This window comes from Biomphalaria glabrata, chromosome 15 (genome assembly GCF_947242115.1).
Source record: "Biomphalaria glabrata chromosome 15, xgBioGlab47.1, whole genome shotgun sequence".
NCBI lineage: Eukaryota > Metazoa > Mollusca > Gastropoda > Planorbidae > Biomphalaria > Biomphalaria glabrata.
The window spans coordinates 31,702,307-31,719,384 of NC_074725.1; the positions used below are offsets into that span (position 1 = coordinate 31,702,307).

Consider the following 17,078-nt stretch of genomic DNA (forward strand, 5'->3'; position numbering starts at 1 on the left):
TCCTACCCAGACTGGGCCCCGCGCAATCCGCTTCGCATAGGGTCCCGCAATGTGTAGGACCGGCCCTGGCTGGAGTTAGTGTCTGTTGTCGAGATTGATTTTTTTATCTCTAGCGCTTTTATTCCGCCAGCGATGTTCTCTTGTCCTCAGCAATTTTGGCGCTAGTTTTCAAAACATGGAGCCGCGAAGCTCTTATCAGGGCTTCCGTCTCCCAGGTGGAAGGATTAACGTTGAAGGCCTTCAGATCAATATCACACTACAGGGGATCCCTGGACACATTGGCATCATGGGAAATGAAAAGGCAGATAAGCTATCAAAGGCAGGTTCATCTATGGAACAACCAGAAAGACCTGTTAACTACCTCACCCTAAGGTCAATGTTAGTCAACAATCACAGGGAGGAGTGGCTCAATCAATGGGCATCAGGAAATATAGGCAGAGCCATGTACAAAGAAATGACTACGCCTAACAAACTGGACAGTATTAACTTCCTCCCCTGCAAAGAACAATCTACAATTTTCCAACTAAGAACAGGACACACACCACTATTAAATTACCACCTGAACAAAATAAACGTCACACAACTCCCCCTTTGCAGACACTGCGCCCACCCCTTTGAAACCGTAAACCATATCCTCTTTGAATGCCCCTCCCTAATCCACCTTAGGCAGACCCTACTTCCACTACAGCCCAACATAACCAACACCCTGTACGGCAGTGCTGAACAACTGAAGAAAACAGCACACTTTTTTTTCCTTGGCACAGTCTGCAAAAGAGCTCACAGCTCAGCAGCAATAAAGCTGGCTAGAAGAAGAAGAAGAAGGTCTATCGTGTGCTGATAGGTTTTCTTAGAACACGCTTCTCTTCCATTAGCTGACTCTAAAAGAGTCTTTTAGGGATGCTGGAGTTTTCCATTGCATCTAAGACTGCAATCAAGACTGTGTGAATGCTTTGCAAGCTGACTCTTTGGAGGACTTCTGTGTCAGCTAATTAACGTTCAATATTTCTCTGAGGCAGATCGTGGCACTATATATTATAATAAAACATTCAAGAAGCACTTAGCAACTCAGGTACTCAAATATCTCACATTATTTATTGCAATATAAAATACAACAAAATTTAGATAAATATTCAAGCATTACAAACCATATATCAAACATTGAAGACATCTATATAATATAGGTATTCATAATCTTTTGTTTACATCATATATACGAAAAATGTAAACACTACTGTGCACTTATGGTACAAGTTGAAATGTAAAATATGCTAAATTAATATTACATTGATTGCAACATCATCCTAAATTACATACTTAAAGCAGATCAACAATTATCACAATATTGTAACAATAACAATTAGTGACAAAACAAAAATAAGGTCACAATTTTACTGATTGCGGAGAAAAAGCTATTGTATAAAATACTTCCTCTGAATGGATGCAATTCCAATACCTCTTCGGGCAAGGAAATAAAAAATGTGTTTCTTCTTACAATATTATTATTATAGCTTTTATATAGCGCTACTTTCATTCTTATAGCATGCTCAGAGCGCTTTGGTCCAATCTCATTTGTAGGGGGGATGGGGTATCTAGGAGTTGGTTTTCCGTGCTGCCTTTAGGCGCTCAGTAAACACAACTCTGCCCGAGTCGGGTGTCGAACCTCGAGCCCCCTTCTAGGTAGCCAAGACAAGCCAAGTTCAAGCGCACTTAGCCTCATGACCACGCTTCCCACCAAAATATTAAGTGTTTGTCACTTATATGTAAACAGAAACTTGTCTGTGCAATTATCTTATTAGTTAATTCACCAGATTTGAGTGATTTTGATTGTAATAGCTTATCATAACTGTGATCACCGTATTCACAATAAACAAACATACTTTTTTTTTATAAAATTCCTACAAAAAGCTGCACATTTACTTCCACATAATACTGCAAGATTTATATTCTTTTTTATTCATAATACAAAAATTAATTAATAGCTTAATAAGTTTAATAACGTTTTGTTATTGATTCACGTGCTGTCAACGACAATAAGAAAATTGTGCAAAGTTTGAACTTGATCCGAGAATAGAAAGAGGGAGAAATAGAAGGGAATTTGTGACAGACAGACAGACAGACGGAAAGACAGAATGAGTTGAAAAAAGATTTATAAAAACTAGTTAGAGTAGTGACCACGACGCCAAGGGGGCTATCAGCGCCCTAATTTATTTGGTTCACATGTTTTGGATGTTCCTTCAGAGTGGTAGATTAATAGCCCAAACCACCCTCAGTACGCCAGGGGAAGGCAGCGGGTAGGGTTCAAACCCAGGGCCATAATGACAATTCAGAACTCCTGCAGCATGACCTGCCACACTTCCGCCCAGCGTAACCTTAAGTGGGTGGACAGTATGCCAAAGGCAGTTCTTTTTGATCGGTGCCCTCCGAAAACGCTTTAGAACCCAGCTTAGGCGCCAGCTTGCTTTAACTGATAAATAAGAGAACAACGATTGCAGGCGGCATCAGAGCGAGATAGCTGGAGATTTCTAACAAAGGTCAAGGTTTACACGTAGAGACCAAAATGAAATCCACTGCCAATGGCAGGAGTAGGCGAAGCAAAGAGAACTTAGACCATCGGCTGACATGGGTTATGTCTGCGTTGGGTATGGCAAAATATGTAGATCACAGCTAGGACTCCGTAGCCACGTGATATAAAGCACTCCACCTATATCTTTGGACTAGAAGACAAGACTTTCTATTATTGTTAGAGTATGCGAATAAGGCCACACTGGGGTCATCGAAAAAAGGGGGTATCTGGGAGAAGGTTTTTCCGTGTTGCCTTTAGGCGCTCAGTAAACACAACTCTGCTCGAGTCGGGTGTCGAACCTCGAGTCCTTTACATAGGTAGCCAAGGCAAGTTCAAGCGTACTTTTTGCCTCTTGTTTTCTATTTATAAATGTACCGGTGCTATAACTGACTAGTACGTTTCAGCCATTCCTTCAGTGTGAAAGTTCTTAGGTTCTAGACAAAATCTCCTCCAAGACGGCTACGGGAGTAGCTGGCAGGGTTTGAACCCAGGTACATCTTGACGGTAGTGCGAAATGAATTCCACATGACCACGCAGCCATTTAAAGCAAAAATTGTTGGAAACTTTGGTTGGGAAGCAAAGAGATAGACATCAAGGAGGCACAAAGAGATATTAGAGTTCAGGAAAAGAGAGCTCAGGGTAATATTTGGTCAAACTTTGTCTTTGACTCAAAAGTAATTGTCCTATCAAGACAAACTTTTGACTCTTCATTCATCTTCAAATATAAAATGCAATACCAGCTTTTCCATTTTCAACCTCATGTGACCAAAGAGGCCAACCGTTGATACACAACTGCATTCACAGGTTGAGCATCTGTAATCACCAGTAACTGTGGAACTTTCACCTTCTTCTGGTGTCCAAGTCATCTGCACTCCAGGACCCTAACTTTATGTTTGCTCTCCATGTGGATCTATCCAGTGCCTCAAATGCAATTGTCTAACATGATAAAAATAACACAGCGCACATTACTGTAAAGGGAGAGTATCATGTCATAAAGTTCTAGTATATCATTTGACATTTTCTTATTTCATTATAATATTTTGTTGAAGATACGCTGCCACTCTGCTTCAACTGATGGTATTTTACTTCCATTTAGAAAAAAAAAGAAATGCTACTGCCAAGGACAGTGAAAATAGAATAAAATCAATCCACTGGCAGACTATGGCTTTGTCTGTATTTACACTTGCCAAGGACAGTGAAAATAGAATAAAATCAATCCACTGGCAGACTATGGCTTTGTCTGTATTACCACTTGCCAAGGACAGTGAAAATAGAATAAAATCAATCCACTGGCAGACTATGGCTTTGTCTATATTAAAACTTGCCAAAGACAGTGATAATAGAATTAAATCAATCCACTGGCAGACTATGGCTTTGTCTGTATTACCACTTGCCATAGACAGTGAAAATAGAATAAAATCAATCCACTGGCAGACTATGGCTTTGTCTGTATTAACACTTGCCAAGGACAGTGAAAATAGAATAAAATCAATCTACTGGCAGACTATGGCTTTGTCTGTATTAACTCTTGCCAAAGACAGTGAAAATAGAATAAAATCAATCTACTGGCAGACTATGATTTTGCCTGTATTACATGTGGCAAAATATGTAGGTCAGAGCTGGGTCCGCATAGGTACGTAAAATACTGTACTTATCTTTCATCTTCCAACTCGATGACAAAGTTTCTTAACATTTCACTATATACTTCTTAGCTATCTGCGCAAGTAATGAACCTCGTAGCAACGCGTACGAGACACTGGGAATCCTTTAATGCTTGTTTTTGTAATCTTGTTCTTGTGGACGTAGAACTTCTTAAAACCGGCCCTGGCAAGACCCTGTATTGCCTTTAATCTGGGCAGAATGTAGCGCCGGTCATCCCTCGTCAGGTGGTACTCTATGTAGAACTGCCTGACTCCCTCCAACTCCCCGTGGCGGAGCATCTGCGGGAGAGCGCCCCACTCCGAGCCTTCAATGTCCATCTTGATGATGTCAATCGTGGCGTTCTGGTGCCCGAGCTTCCGCCGGATGTCGGTCAGCGTGAACAGCGGCCACTGCTTGTTGTTGATGAGAGTTGTGCCCCCTAGACCGATTCGGTAAAAGTGAACTTTGGATGACCTGAAATAAAAATTTTGAAAATGTAGAAATGATGAAACAATATATTCCAAGGCTAAATTCCTATGACTCATAGTAATAAGACTCATTACCAGGAAATAAAAAAATAATAACTATGTGTTTTCATCCTTAAAGTTAATCACCCCAGTAAGCTGCTCTTTGTTTGCGTCAGATTATTTTACGAAGCTTATATTAACTCTGTCTGTCTGTCTGTCTGGTAAAAGTAAACGCACGTTATTTCTCCTACACCCATTCTCGGATCAAGTTGAAACTTTGTTGTTGAAATTATTCATTGGCATAGACAAGTCATGAATCATTGTTTAAAAAGTACTGGTAATTAATTATTTTGTTTGATACCAACAGATGAAACTAATCTTTCAGTATTCACATATATGGCTAAAATTGTTGGGTTTAGTTCCATTAAATAATTGTTAACGCCATTTCTCCCTCACGCATTCTCCAGTCACGTTGATACTTTAGACAATTATTTATTTATTTATCACTAACCATGAATCAATAAAAAATATTGAATTACTTAATTATTTATTGGTAATTAATTATTTTATTTGATATCGAATAAGGGAAATAACTTGTACATAACTGATATAGTTTTAAGGGCGGAGTTCTTCCCCTTTAGATAAGTTTTTTAAAAATATTTTGTTAAGATCTGGTTTACGTTCTCTAAATACAGCAAGAGACACAAAGAAGAGAAAGCAATATAAAGAAATGGGGTAATGATATAACAAAGCAGTGTTTCTCAAACTTGGTCCATAAAGGAACACTTGGCTTATTCAGAGCATTTAGTACCCAATTAAACTGGAATAGTCCAAAAGCTTATTTTTTTTAGGATGGATTTTTTTCTAGTTGTATACAAAATAGTGACTGATAAATCACACACACACATGTCTCCCCCCCCCCTCTCTCTCTCTCTATCTCTCTCTCTCTCTCTCTCTCTCTCTCTCTATATATATATATATATATATATATATATATATATATATATATATATATATATATATGGTTAATTTTGGCATTCATTGTGTTATATCCTGAATGAGCTTAACTCGATGATATCAGGAGTAATATCAGCAATATGATTTTTAAACATCTGATGTGGCGTCATTCTTTTTCTATATTTTAACTTTAGAGCAATATAAAAAGTAAAACCTGCTTCACACAAATAGCCAAGGCGTTGCATATTATAAGAGCAACTGTAAAATAGCGAGTAGCTTGTTTAATCTTATCTTATAAAATGCTGATGTTAATTCAAAAAAGGAAGATGATTACGTCCTACGCGTGTTCCTAGGTTAATCGAGTCAAGCATGTTAACCAATGACTTAAATTCTGTTAAGTCATTTGTTTTCCCGGCTGGCTCAAAGATTGGGATACTCTTCAGATTAAATCGACCAGAAACCATTGAAAGGTTAAACTTTGTGCTATCGTTCCAAATTAGAATCAGAGTCTAGATCAGTTTAAAGTTAATAATGACGTTATATAATGTTGTAACTCTTGGGTAGGCACTCAACGTAAAGGCAGGCAACACAACACAGTGTAACAGGAAATAAAGACAGGTGTTTATTCACTAGGACAAACACATAGCATCCTTCAGCTTCCTCAGAGTCTTTCTACTAATTTACCAGTCCTTTAGACAGCAACCCGAATGTGGACCAACGACAGCCTTCCCCGCTTCGCTCAAGGTCCCTTCTGCAACCTTCAGGCAGCACCAAAAGCTGGCTTCTTAGTTTCCAAACATTCAGACTCTTCACAATCCCTGATGCACTGCTATTCTCTTTCTTCTGGTGTCTTCCTGTTTACGTTCACTAGTGCGCTAGTGCGCACCTCAAGCACTGGTGCAAGGCAGGGTTACAACAATAATTTATTTTGTTCACTTTATTTTGTTTACTTAAGAGACTAATTCACGGGTATTCCTATTAACTAATAGTAAGGCTTGTCTTCGAGTCCGATGATAAATGAGGAATGCAGTGTTTCCCGTGGCCACGCAACCCCAGCTGTGACCTACATACTATTAGACTAATATTAGATTCTATTCGTTAATTACTCCAGTAGTTCCTGGAACACCTAATCAGGCCTGGCGTGACAAAGTTTGGGAAACAATGAAATTTAAAGGAATTAGTATTGAGACATGATAGGGCTAGAATAGAGGCTAATGAGGCTTGATTAAGGCTTTGGCTTTACACAGCATGTACCTGATTGGTGTACACGATAAACTTTACATGACCTTCTCCCCCCCCCCCACCTTCCCCCATCGTCTGCAAAGTCATATAGCAGAAGATTATTTAGAGCTGGTAAATCGTACGTCAATGAGTCATTGGGGATTGTTATATATAGTGGCAAATACAAAAACAATCTTTTTTGGCAGGGGTGAACTGGCAAAATGGGCGTTCTGCTCGGTGGGTCGGTACCCAAATGGGCTGGTAGGACCACAGTAAACATATTTTTTTTAAAAATCACGTCTGTTTTTATAAGATAAGAGCCACATGGATGTCACTAAGGCACGAATTAAAGGGGCCCTCTGAGCGAGGTATTTATATTCACTGTATGCATGTCTACTGTTATCGATACATTATCAAACATTATCAAAAAAAAGGTACTAACTACGATGGGCGGGACATGTAGTCCGCATGCCAGGAATTCGCCTTTCCAAATGACTTCTGTACGAGGAGTTGTGTGCCGGAGAGCGCTATCGGGGGGGGGGGGGGCGGAGGGGTCAATACAAGCGCTTTCAAGAGCTCTTTCAAGGAATGCGATATCGACATTCACGGCTGGGAAGCACTAGCTCTCGATCGCTCCTCATAGCCTGAAGTTGTGAGTCTCGGAGTCCCAAGATTTGAAGCAAGAAGAGTGTCAAGGATGAAAGAGCGCCGAACCAACAAAAAGCTGAGAGAAGAAGCAGGCCTATCAACAACTGGCCCAACCCACCCATGCCACGAATGCGGTCGGCTTTTTAAAGTGAGGATTGGACTTTACAGTCATCTTTGAGTCCATAGGATATGAGAAACATATTCATCTTCGATCACGAAGGAGGAGCTATATATATATATATACAGGGCCGGTCCTACAGATTGCGGGGCCCTATGCGAAACGGATTACAATTTTGTCTATTTTTCAGAACATGTTTTGAGTTTTCAGGATATCTAAATAATTTCATGAGATTTTCATGACTTTTTCGTATACTTTGCATTTTCAGGAGATTTCCAGGAGCTCCTGGAAAATCAGGAGACCGCGGAAACCCTGCACTAGAGTTAGCGCGGGGCCTATGAAAGTGTGGGGCCCACTGCGGCCGCATAGGTTGCAGTGCTCTAGGACCGGCCCTGTATATATATATATATATATATATATATATATATATATATATATATATATATATATCAAACTTAACACAATGATTTTGAGGACAGGTAGCTCTAGAATTAGATGTCCATCATATAATATACAATTTATGGGCCGGATGAGATAGAAATGATGGGGCCGATTTTGACACCCAGTCCGCCCCTGAATATTATTGTATCCGGTGTAGAAAATAAGAAAGCACCGATTTTAAGCATGAGAGCAAGCTTTTGATGTATGCGGTATGCAAAATACAGAAGCATTGATATAAAAAAAAATATTTTTTTAAAAATAATAAACCATATGACAATGTGATGTACATTTTTAAAAAGATCTTTCACTTGTAACATAAAGTTGTTCATAATATTTAGTTGGTCACAGTGTTCTTATCATTATAGTGGGAAACGTGGTCGAGAGGACAAGTGCGCTTGAACCTGGCTTGGTTACCTAGAAGGGGGCTCGAGGTTCGACACCCGACTCGGGCAGAGTTGCGTTTACTGAGCGGCACGGAAAATCAACTCCTAGATACCCCCTCCCCCCCCCCCCCCAACTGGTCCACAAATGAGATTGGACCAAAAGCGCTCTGAGGATGCTATAAGCATGAAAGTAGCGCTATATAAAAGCTATAATAATAAGTATAATAATAATTATAGCATTGTTTACTTTCTTTATTTTAACTATCAGATGTGTCTTCCTTTTTTTTATTTTTCTCTTAGCTTCCATAACATTTCTTCGTATCACTTTCTCTTCTTTGTCTTCCTTATTTTATTGCTTAAAGGATGTCAACAGGGACTTTAAAGTGGAAGTGTACCCATATAGCTGTTTGCTGTGAAACGCTTTTAAAAGGAAAATTCTTTTAAATATTTAACATGTACATTTTTTTTTTTCTTGTAAGGGCTAACACACAGCTCTATGTAGGTCGGGTTAACCGTCTCAGTTTACATTGAGTTTAAGCAGACGATGTTAAGAACTTAATAGCTCGGAGTTACCTCTCTTTTTTTTTTCTTTCTCTGCCACGAAAAAATGTTAACAAACTAGCCTTTAAAAACCAAGATAAACCCAGACACACACAAAAAAATATGGCTTACTAAGAAGGGTGATTTACTAGCTTACTAATCAGGTTGTCACGCTTGGGTAATTTCCCACATTTCCTGACCTACTTAACAGAAGTGAAACTGATTCTCAGGTAGAAAGATTTCTGTTCCAACCCCACCCCCCAAACACACACATACTCAAAATCTGAGGAAATCAGATTTGCTAAATGAGCAAAGGATATTATTGTTAACCCATTTACACGCACACCGGACCGGATTTAGATTTGATTAGGCCCAAAGCTATATGAAACATTTGGACCTCGATAAGTCCAGATATCAGTGCCAAATATGAGGTTTAAACTGATTGGCAATCAATAAGTAAATAGAATGTGAACTAATGAATTTAACTTCAAATCATTATTATTCATACAAACCCAATCAAACTATTTTGGTATACTTCCCCTCTCACCCCCCACCCAAAGAAATGTGGGCCCTAAGCTAAGTCTTGATTAGCTTTATATGCAAGGCCGGATTTAAGTAGATGAAAGCCCAGAAGCAGAATTTTTGTGGAGGCCCCTATGAATTTGTAAATAGCTTCAATCAAGATCCACTTATGAATGAAAATACTCATATCTAAAAGTTTGCTATAGTTTAGAAGAAAGAGAGTTCTTGTACATTAAATCTCAATCGCCTTCCTTTAATTAAAAAAAAATTAATATGCATGTTTTAGTTGTAAGAAGTGTATATTTTTAAGTGTGTAGAGGGCGGGGCCCTTGGTAGATTCACTGTAGTAAATCCAGGGCTGTATTGACTTATTCCGAGCAATGCTACGAGGATACACTTCTTAATCATGACATTTTTACCTGCCATAAAAATGCGCAAAAAAAAAAATAATATTTAAGAATAAAAAAATACCAAAGTTTCTGACCCGTCGAAATTCGTATTTTTTTTTTATCTCTTCTGTGGAGGCCCCTTCCTTGTGGTGGTCAACTGTAGCCCCGCCTGCCCTCCCTTCAATCCGGCCTTGCCATACGTCATTCCTAACACTGCTACCACTAATACTACTAATCTATACTATTAACATTACCCCCCCCCTCCCTTGTTTATTTCCCTTTGTCAAATCCACACACACTATGCGCGCGCACACACACGACTCTCTCTCTTCTTTGTCTTTATTAATGGACCTTATTCACCAATCGTAAACAAACAACATTTAGCCACGTAGTGCTTTATCTTTTCTATATAATTTACGATATCATGTTTAATTCATGATGGCTGTCACGTGACAGTTTTTGTTTCCATTGTTTTATCAATAAGATCACGTGACTAAATGTTGTTTGTTTACGATTGGTGAATGAGGTCCATTGTCTTTTATGTTGCTTTAAGAGCACAATCCTAACAAAAAAATCTGATCTGTATATTAAGAATCAAATTATCAACCAAAAAAAAAAAACAATAAAAAATACTTTAAAAAAAAGACAATACCTCCTTTACCCACGTGACCGTACGTCTGAACCTACCCTAATAACTAAACTACTACATTTTAAATAGAAAAACAACTGCGGCACATTCCAAACCCCCTCGAGAAAAAAACAAACAAACAGGTTAAGCGATTGTATAGGTGTAGTTCACTTTATAATATATAGTTCTTTAGATCTAGACTCAGAAAACGATGCGCAAAATTTTTCCTGAACATTTAACTCTTGAATCAATAATGCCATACATTCGGAAATTCCCGAACGCAACAGTTCTTTCAAAACCGATGTTGGATCTAGATCTAGGCCTAGTTCTCTAACCAAATTTATTTTTTATTCTTTCGCTTTAAAAAAAAGGATATAGCTGTTCAACCAGTGTGGCCAACGCGCTCTTAATTCTTTTTTTCAGAGACATAAACCAACTGTTAAATTTATAGGAAAATCATTAGAATTTAATACGAATCTGATTTAACAAGTAGGCCTATTTCATTTAGCGTGATTTACATTTAGCATGACTTTGAAGTGACTTCGCTTTAATTCGAAATGACTTTTTATTAAAAATGATTTCGATTTCTCTTGACCTTAATTGTACACGACTTTGATTAAACATGACTTAAAATGAACTTGACTTTAGCTAAAATTAGTACCCCTTTCAGACCTTGAGGTCTATATGGTAGATGATGTAAAGGTCATCTGTTTCTTTGGCCTACTGTTTGCACCCTAAAAGAAGTTGCGACTTGCATAGAGGTATTGTAGAAAAAAACAAGCTAGAAATCTACATGACAAGGAAATATTGAAGCCACACCAGACTCCAATGTTGCATTGTAAGTAGATAACAACAAAAATGACGTCCCTGGTGTGTTCCGGGCGTGTTCCGCTTAACGCAGACCAAGCTAACAGGCCGACATTCTATAGAATGGGAAAGCATTTGTTAAAAGTGAAAACAGCTGGCGGTGTTTTTTTAAAAAAATGTAACTCCAAGCAACTGTCGCTGGGGGCCCGCAGCTGCGCATGCCATGATTTTCATGTGCACGCATTAAATGCGTTCGTCGCACGCGCGCAACGATTTCCCAGGATGTTTGAATAATAGTGTTCTAATGATTTTTCCTGCTTGCCTCAATGTCGACGTAAGGTCGTGTGTATTTTGGCTGGGAGTTTGTTTTTTTTTGTTCTGCCTAGCAAGTGGAGGGATCAAAACTCCCTCCCTCTCTCTCTCTCTCTGTCTTACTTTCTCTCTCTCTCTTTCTCTCTCGATATGTATATATACATATACAAAAATACATACATTATACAGTACTTTTTTGTGACGGTACGCACCGGTACGGCGTACCGGTACCTTTTTCAATGAGGGGAAAAAATTATTAATTTTCTTGTATTTTAACGTTTATTATTAATTTGCTAGTAGGTAAAAGTTAGGCTATCCATCACTGAGCACCGGCACCTTTTTTTTATTTTAAAGCACTGCATATATACATGTATGGAAATGCTTAGTCGAGAGGCTAAGTAAGCATGAGCTTGGCTTGGCGACCTATGAAAGGGGCTCGAGGTTCGACACCCGACTCAAGCAAAGTTGTGCTTACAGAGCGCCCCCCCTCCCCAGGTCCATAAATGAGATAGGACGTTGCGCTCTGAGTAGCGCTATAATAAAGCTTTTATTGTTAAGGCTTCCGCGCGGTGTTGATTCTATGAAATATAACTAGTGTAGATCTACGTCTGACTGGAAGTAACACTGAACTCGAACTACTTCAGTAACACCGGCGAAAGGCCGAAACAATCAAAATATGTAGTCGACGCTGATGTTGTTCTATAAAGATATTTAATAATCAAGAAGGGAATCGTCCGATGTCAGCTATGTCCGTAAATCCGTATATCTATTGTACTGCTCTACAAGAAGCGTCTTCTTTTTAGCGTCACTTAGAGCGTTCTTGTTTTTTAACCCACTTTACGTCATCGTCGCTAAGTAAAACTTTCACCCTATTCCCGAAACAAATAACTAATTCCTAATCATGTCATAACAATATATATATATATATATTTCGTTCTCTTTCTTGTATTCTCATAGTCCCTTTCTTACCCTCTTTCTTGTACGCTCCTCTATTTCGCGAATTCTAGATCTTTCTCTTTCTCTCTCTCTCTGTCTCCGTGTTATTCTGTATCCCATTTTCTCTTTTTTTGTGTGTCTCTTTTACTTTCTCTCTTACCCTCTATCTTTCCCTCTCTCCTCTTTCTCTCGCCTTTCCTATTTAAAGTTCCCTTTTCAGACCTTGGGGTCTATAGGGCAGATGATGTAAAAGTCATCCGTGTATGTGGCCCACGGTTAACAAGGTTGTCATGTGACCAGCACAACGACCAATTGCGTTTACTATTCCCTAACTAATGTAAGGTACCCATTAGAGCTGGACTCAGAGGCTTCCAAAAGATCCCGGAATAAAAATCTCAGTCCTTATCAGGATTCGAGCCCGTGACCCCCGGTTCGGAAACCAAGTGCTTTACCGCTCAACCTTCCTGGCTCCCTGTTTACTCTAAATTATTTTCTCCCTTTCTCTTATTCTTTTGCAGTATTTCTCTTTGTTACCCCCCCCCCTCTCCCTTATACTCTCTCTTTTTTTTCTCTTTTCCTTTCTCTTGTTTTTACTCTTTTTCTTGCCATTTGTCTACCCCCTCCTATCACTCTTTCTTTAAATAGAAGAAAGAGAAGGTTGTTAGGAAGACTACGCACTACGCATGTAGTTAAAGTCCCCGATTCGAGTCATTCCAAACTACACTATCGCTATAAAGTAGGAACATGATTTATCAACAGAAAGAGAAAGTTGAATTTCACACGCTTGTCTTCATTGGAAAACATATCAATCTAGCCCAGTGGTTCTCAAACTGAGACAAACTTCTTCTCTCAAGAAATTAATAGACTTATTGGATAATTTTTTTTTACTGAATCATGTATTGTCTTCGCTAATGAATAAATGGGTTGGTAAAAAAAATAATAAGTTATTACCAGTGAATAATTGACTAAGTGTTGTTTTTTGTTTCGTGTATTGTCTTCGCCAATGGATACTTGTGTAAAGTTTCAACTTGATCCGAGAATGGGCGTGAGAAATAACGTGTACACACTTTTCACCAGACGGACACATGGTGTTGATATAAGCTTTGTATAAAGGATATTTAATCATTCTATAATATATTTACATCTAACTGACTGGCTTATTCATTCACTTCTCCCATCACTTAATTCTCCCCATAGTAATAGACAAAAAAAAAAAAGAAAAGTTAAGTTGTTATTGTTTAGTCTCCTGCTTAGAACAACAAAGCACATTTCTCGATCAGAGCAGCGGTTAATTTTCACCAAAACAATTTCTTTTTCTAATTCCTAGTTTCGCCCAAGTAAGCCAACATATTAACGTTGAATTGCAAAAATATTCTAATCGACTATTGTCAAAACGGAGGGGGGGGGGGGTGTTGCGGTGATCATGAGATGACTGTTTTATTCACTGTCTGATATCAGCATTTGTGTTGATAAATACGTTTACAACTACTAAGTGTAGTATGGTTTCATTTTTGTTAAAGTCCCGCAACTCCCTTGAAGTTAAAACCTAAGCACTTATTATCTCCCCTTTGACTATCCTCTTACCTGTTATACTCAATGGCTGATTGGACCATGCTGGGGTCAAACGAGTATATGTGGCACCCGTACAGCCTGGCAGAGTCGTCGTCAAAGGAGAAGTCGTCGTTGATGCCAAAGGAGTAGATGATGCAGGGCTCCCGGGGCCTGACGTCAGGGTCGTCGCACACCTCCCAGCCGCCGTCGTCGATGCGGCCCATCCGAATTTTCCTCTGGCAGATGACCTGTGAATGACCAAGAGTTGACAGTTCCTAATAGGTCAATTAGGGGAAATATTAATCTTTGGGAGATGGCGTTTGAATAGTAAAGTTATCCGATGGCGTTTGAATAATAAAGTTATCCGATGGCATTTGAATAGTAAAGTTATCCGATGGCGTTTGAATAGTAAAGTTATCCGATGGCGTTTGAATAATAAAGTTATCCGATGGTGTTTGAATAATAAAGTTATCCGATGGCGTTTGAATAGTAAAGTTATCCGATGGCATTTGAATAGTAAAGTTATCCGATGGCGTTTGAATAATAAAGTTATCCGATGGCATTTGAATAGTAAAGTTATCCGATGGCATTTGAATAGTAAAGTTATCCGATGGCGTTTGAATAGTAAAGTTATCCGATGGCGTTTGAATAGTAAAGTTATCCGATGGCGTTTGAATAGTAAAGTTATCCGATGGCGTTTGAATAGTAAAGTTATCCTTTCAGTCCTTGTGTGATATATAGGGCAGTTGATGTTAAGGTCATCTGTTTCTGTGGCCAACGGTTAACGAGGAGGGGGTCATGTGTCCAGCACAAGGGTGATATATATATATATATATCAGTGTTTCCCAAACTGTGTTTAGCGGAGCGCTAGTATTCCACAAGGCCTGAATGAGTGCTCCACAAAATTAATGTAATAATGAACTAGTAGGCCACCACGTGAATTGGTCTCTCCAGAATATAAGCAAAGTGTTCAACTAAATACTCAGAATGTGCGAAGTGTTAAGGAAAACGTTTGAGAACCGCTGATATATATGCGTGAGTTAAGGAGATCATGGCTGAAGCCCGTAGCCAATAGATTCTGTTCGACAGTATCACAGTCAACTTTGAAAACCAGCGTTTAAAAAAAAATCATCAATGTTTAATTACTTTGACCTATTTATGAACGAATTTAAAACATGAATCACAGAGGAAAAGTTACTAAATGAATGAGTGTATGTGTTGATGTATGTGTGCGTGCGTAACTCTTCTGTGCCTGTTGAAGACGGTCTTTGACTCTTTATACTCCATAGCAGCGGTTCTCAACCTTTTAAGCTCGGCGACCCCTTTTTATAATCCCCCACTCTGTCGCGGCCCCCCAGCCGACACACACATACAGCAATAGAAGAGTAGGCAATAATAATCCATATTTTCGATGGTCTTAGGCGACCCTTGGCAAATGGTCAATCGACCCCCAAGGGGGTCACGACCCACAGGTTAAGAACCCCTGCTCTACAGCTAGCAGACTACTAAACTGAAGTAGGCGTATTATATCTTAACTTATAACACTTGAAATAACTTAAATAACTTCATTTGTGAACAAAACTTAATATAACTTTTAATACAATAAAAAATAATAAAGATTCAACTTGAGATGAAATGAAACCAATGTAGTAGACTTAAGTAGTAATATATAATGGTATTTTTAACAAAATTTAATTCACAACAAGAACACACTCTTTCAGTCTGGCGTTCTTGAGTCGTCTCCCCTATCTAAGACCGCTGACGACAATGCAACCTATCTTGCATCATTCACGACCATTCGCCTCTTCCCACAGTCACCATAGATACATACAGGCCATGCATAACACCCTGATTCGGTAATGTTTGTTTTGTAAAATGTTTTACATGTTTCGGATGTTCCTTCAGAGTTGAAGACAATTACTTCCAAGTCCAAACCTCCCGCAGGACCACGGGGATGGGAGCGGGCAGGGTTTGAACCCGGGACCATCGATAAATCTGAACGACAGTCCAGCGCGCAAACCGCACGACCAGGCAGATCTGTTCTAAATGGTGCTAATTTGATAGGTTCCCTTCTGAATAGATGTACTATGAAGCACTCGTCAGACCTGTTCCCTGTTCCTTCTTTAGTCTCAATAGCAGAGGGAACAGCTCTGTCAAACTCAACAAGGGGAACAACGTACATCAGCATTATCAAACTCAACAAGGGGAACAACTTACATCAGCTCTGTCAAACTCAACAAGGGGAACAACCTACATCAGCATTGTCAAACTCAACAAGGGGAACAACTTACATCAGCTCTGTCAAACTCAACAAGGGGAACAACGTACATCAGCATTGTCAAACTCAACAAGGGGAACAATGTACATCAGCATTGTCAAACTCAACAAGGGGAACAACTTACATCAGCATTGTCAAACTCAACAAGGGGAACAACTTACATCAGCATTGTCAAACTCAACAAGGGGAACAACTTACATCAGCATTGTCAAACTCAACAAGGGGAACAACTTACATCAGCATTGTCAAACTCAACAAGGGGAACAACTTACATCAGCATTGTCCAGATAACTGTGGACAGTCAACAGTAGTTGCGTAGTACTCATGTTACTGATTTCTAGACTGGACAGATCGGTCACATGACTGTTGACCCTTAAGTATCCGAGTGGACCTAAAAGAAAGAAATGGAAGCCTTTAATTATGATGTTATAATAGATTTTTTCTTTACATGTTTTCGAAGTTTATTTAGAATTATCTTCTAAAACACAGACGTTACTTCAAACAAAAAAAGACAGAAGATGATTACATCCTTCGCGTCATGCATGTTAACCAACGATCTAAATTCTGCAAAGTCACTGGTTTTCCTGGCTGGCTCAGGCAGCCCATTCCATGCTCTAATAGCACTAGGGAAGAAAAAGCATTTGTGCATTTTTGTCCTAGCATATGGAACAAGGAA

General features: G+C 39.1%; 1 protein-coding gene across 1 annotated transcript in view; it reads right to left on the reverse strand.

Annotated features, from left to right (window-relative positions):
- Window positions 1-1,073: 1,073 nt before the first annotated feature.
- Window positions 1,074-17,078, reverse strand: part of LOC129923086 (probable methyltransferase-like protein 24) — a 43,224-nt gene continuing 27,219 nt past the window's right edge. The window contains exons 4-6 of the mRNA XM_056012266.1: window positions 16,675-16,793; window positions 14,158-14,372; window positions 1,074-4,678 (exon numbers count right to left, since the gene is read on the reverse strand). Coding sequence (XP_055868241.1) covers window positions 4,276-4,678; window positions 14,158-14,372; window positions 16,675-16,793 — 737 coding nt within the window. The 3' untranslated portion in view covers window positions 1,074-4,275. The remainder of the gene's footprint in view (window positions 4,679-14,157; window positions 14,373-16,674; window positions 16,794-17,078) is intronic.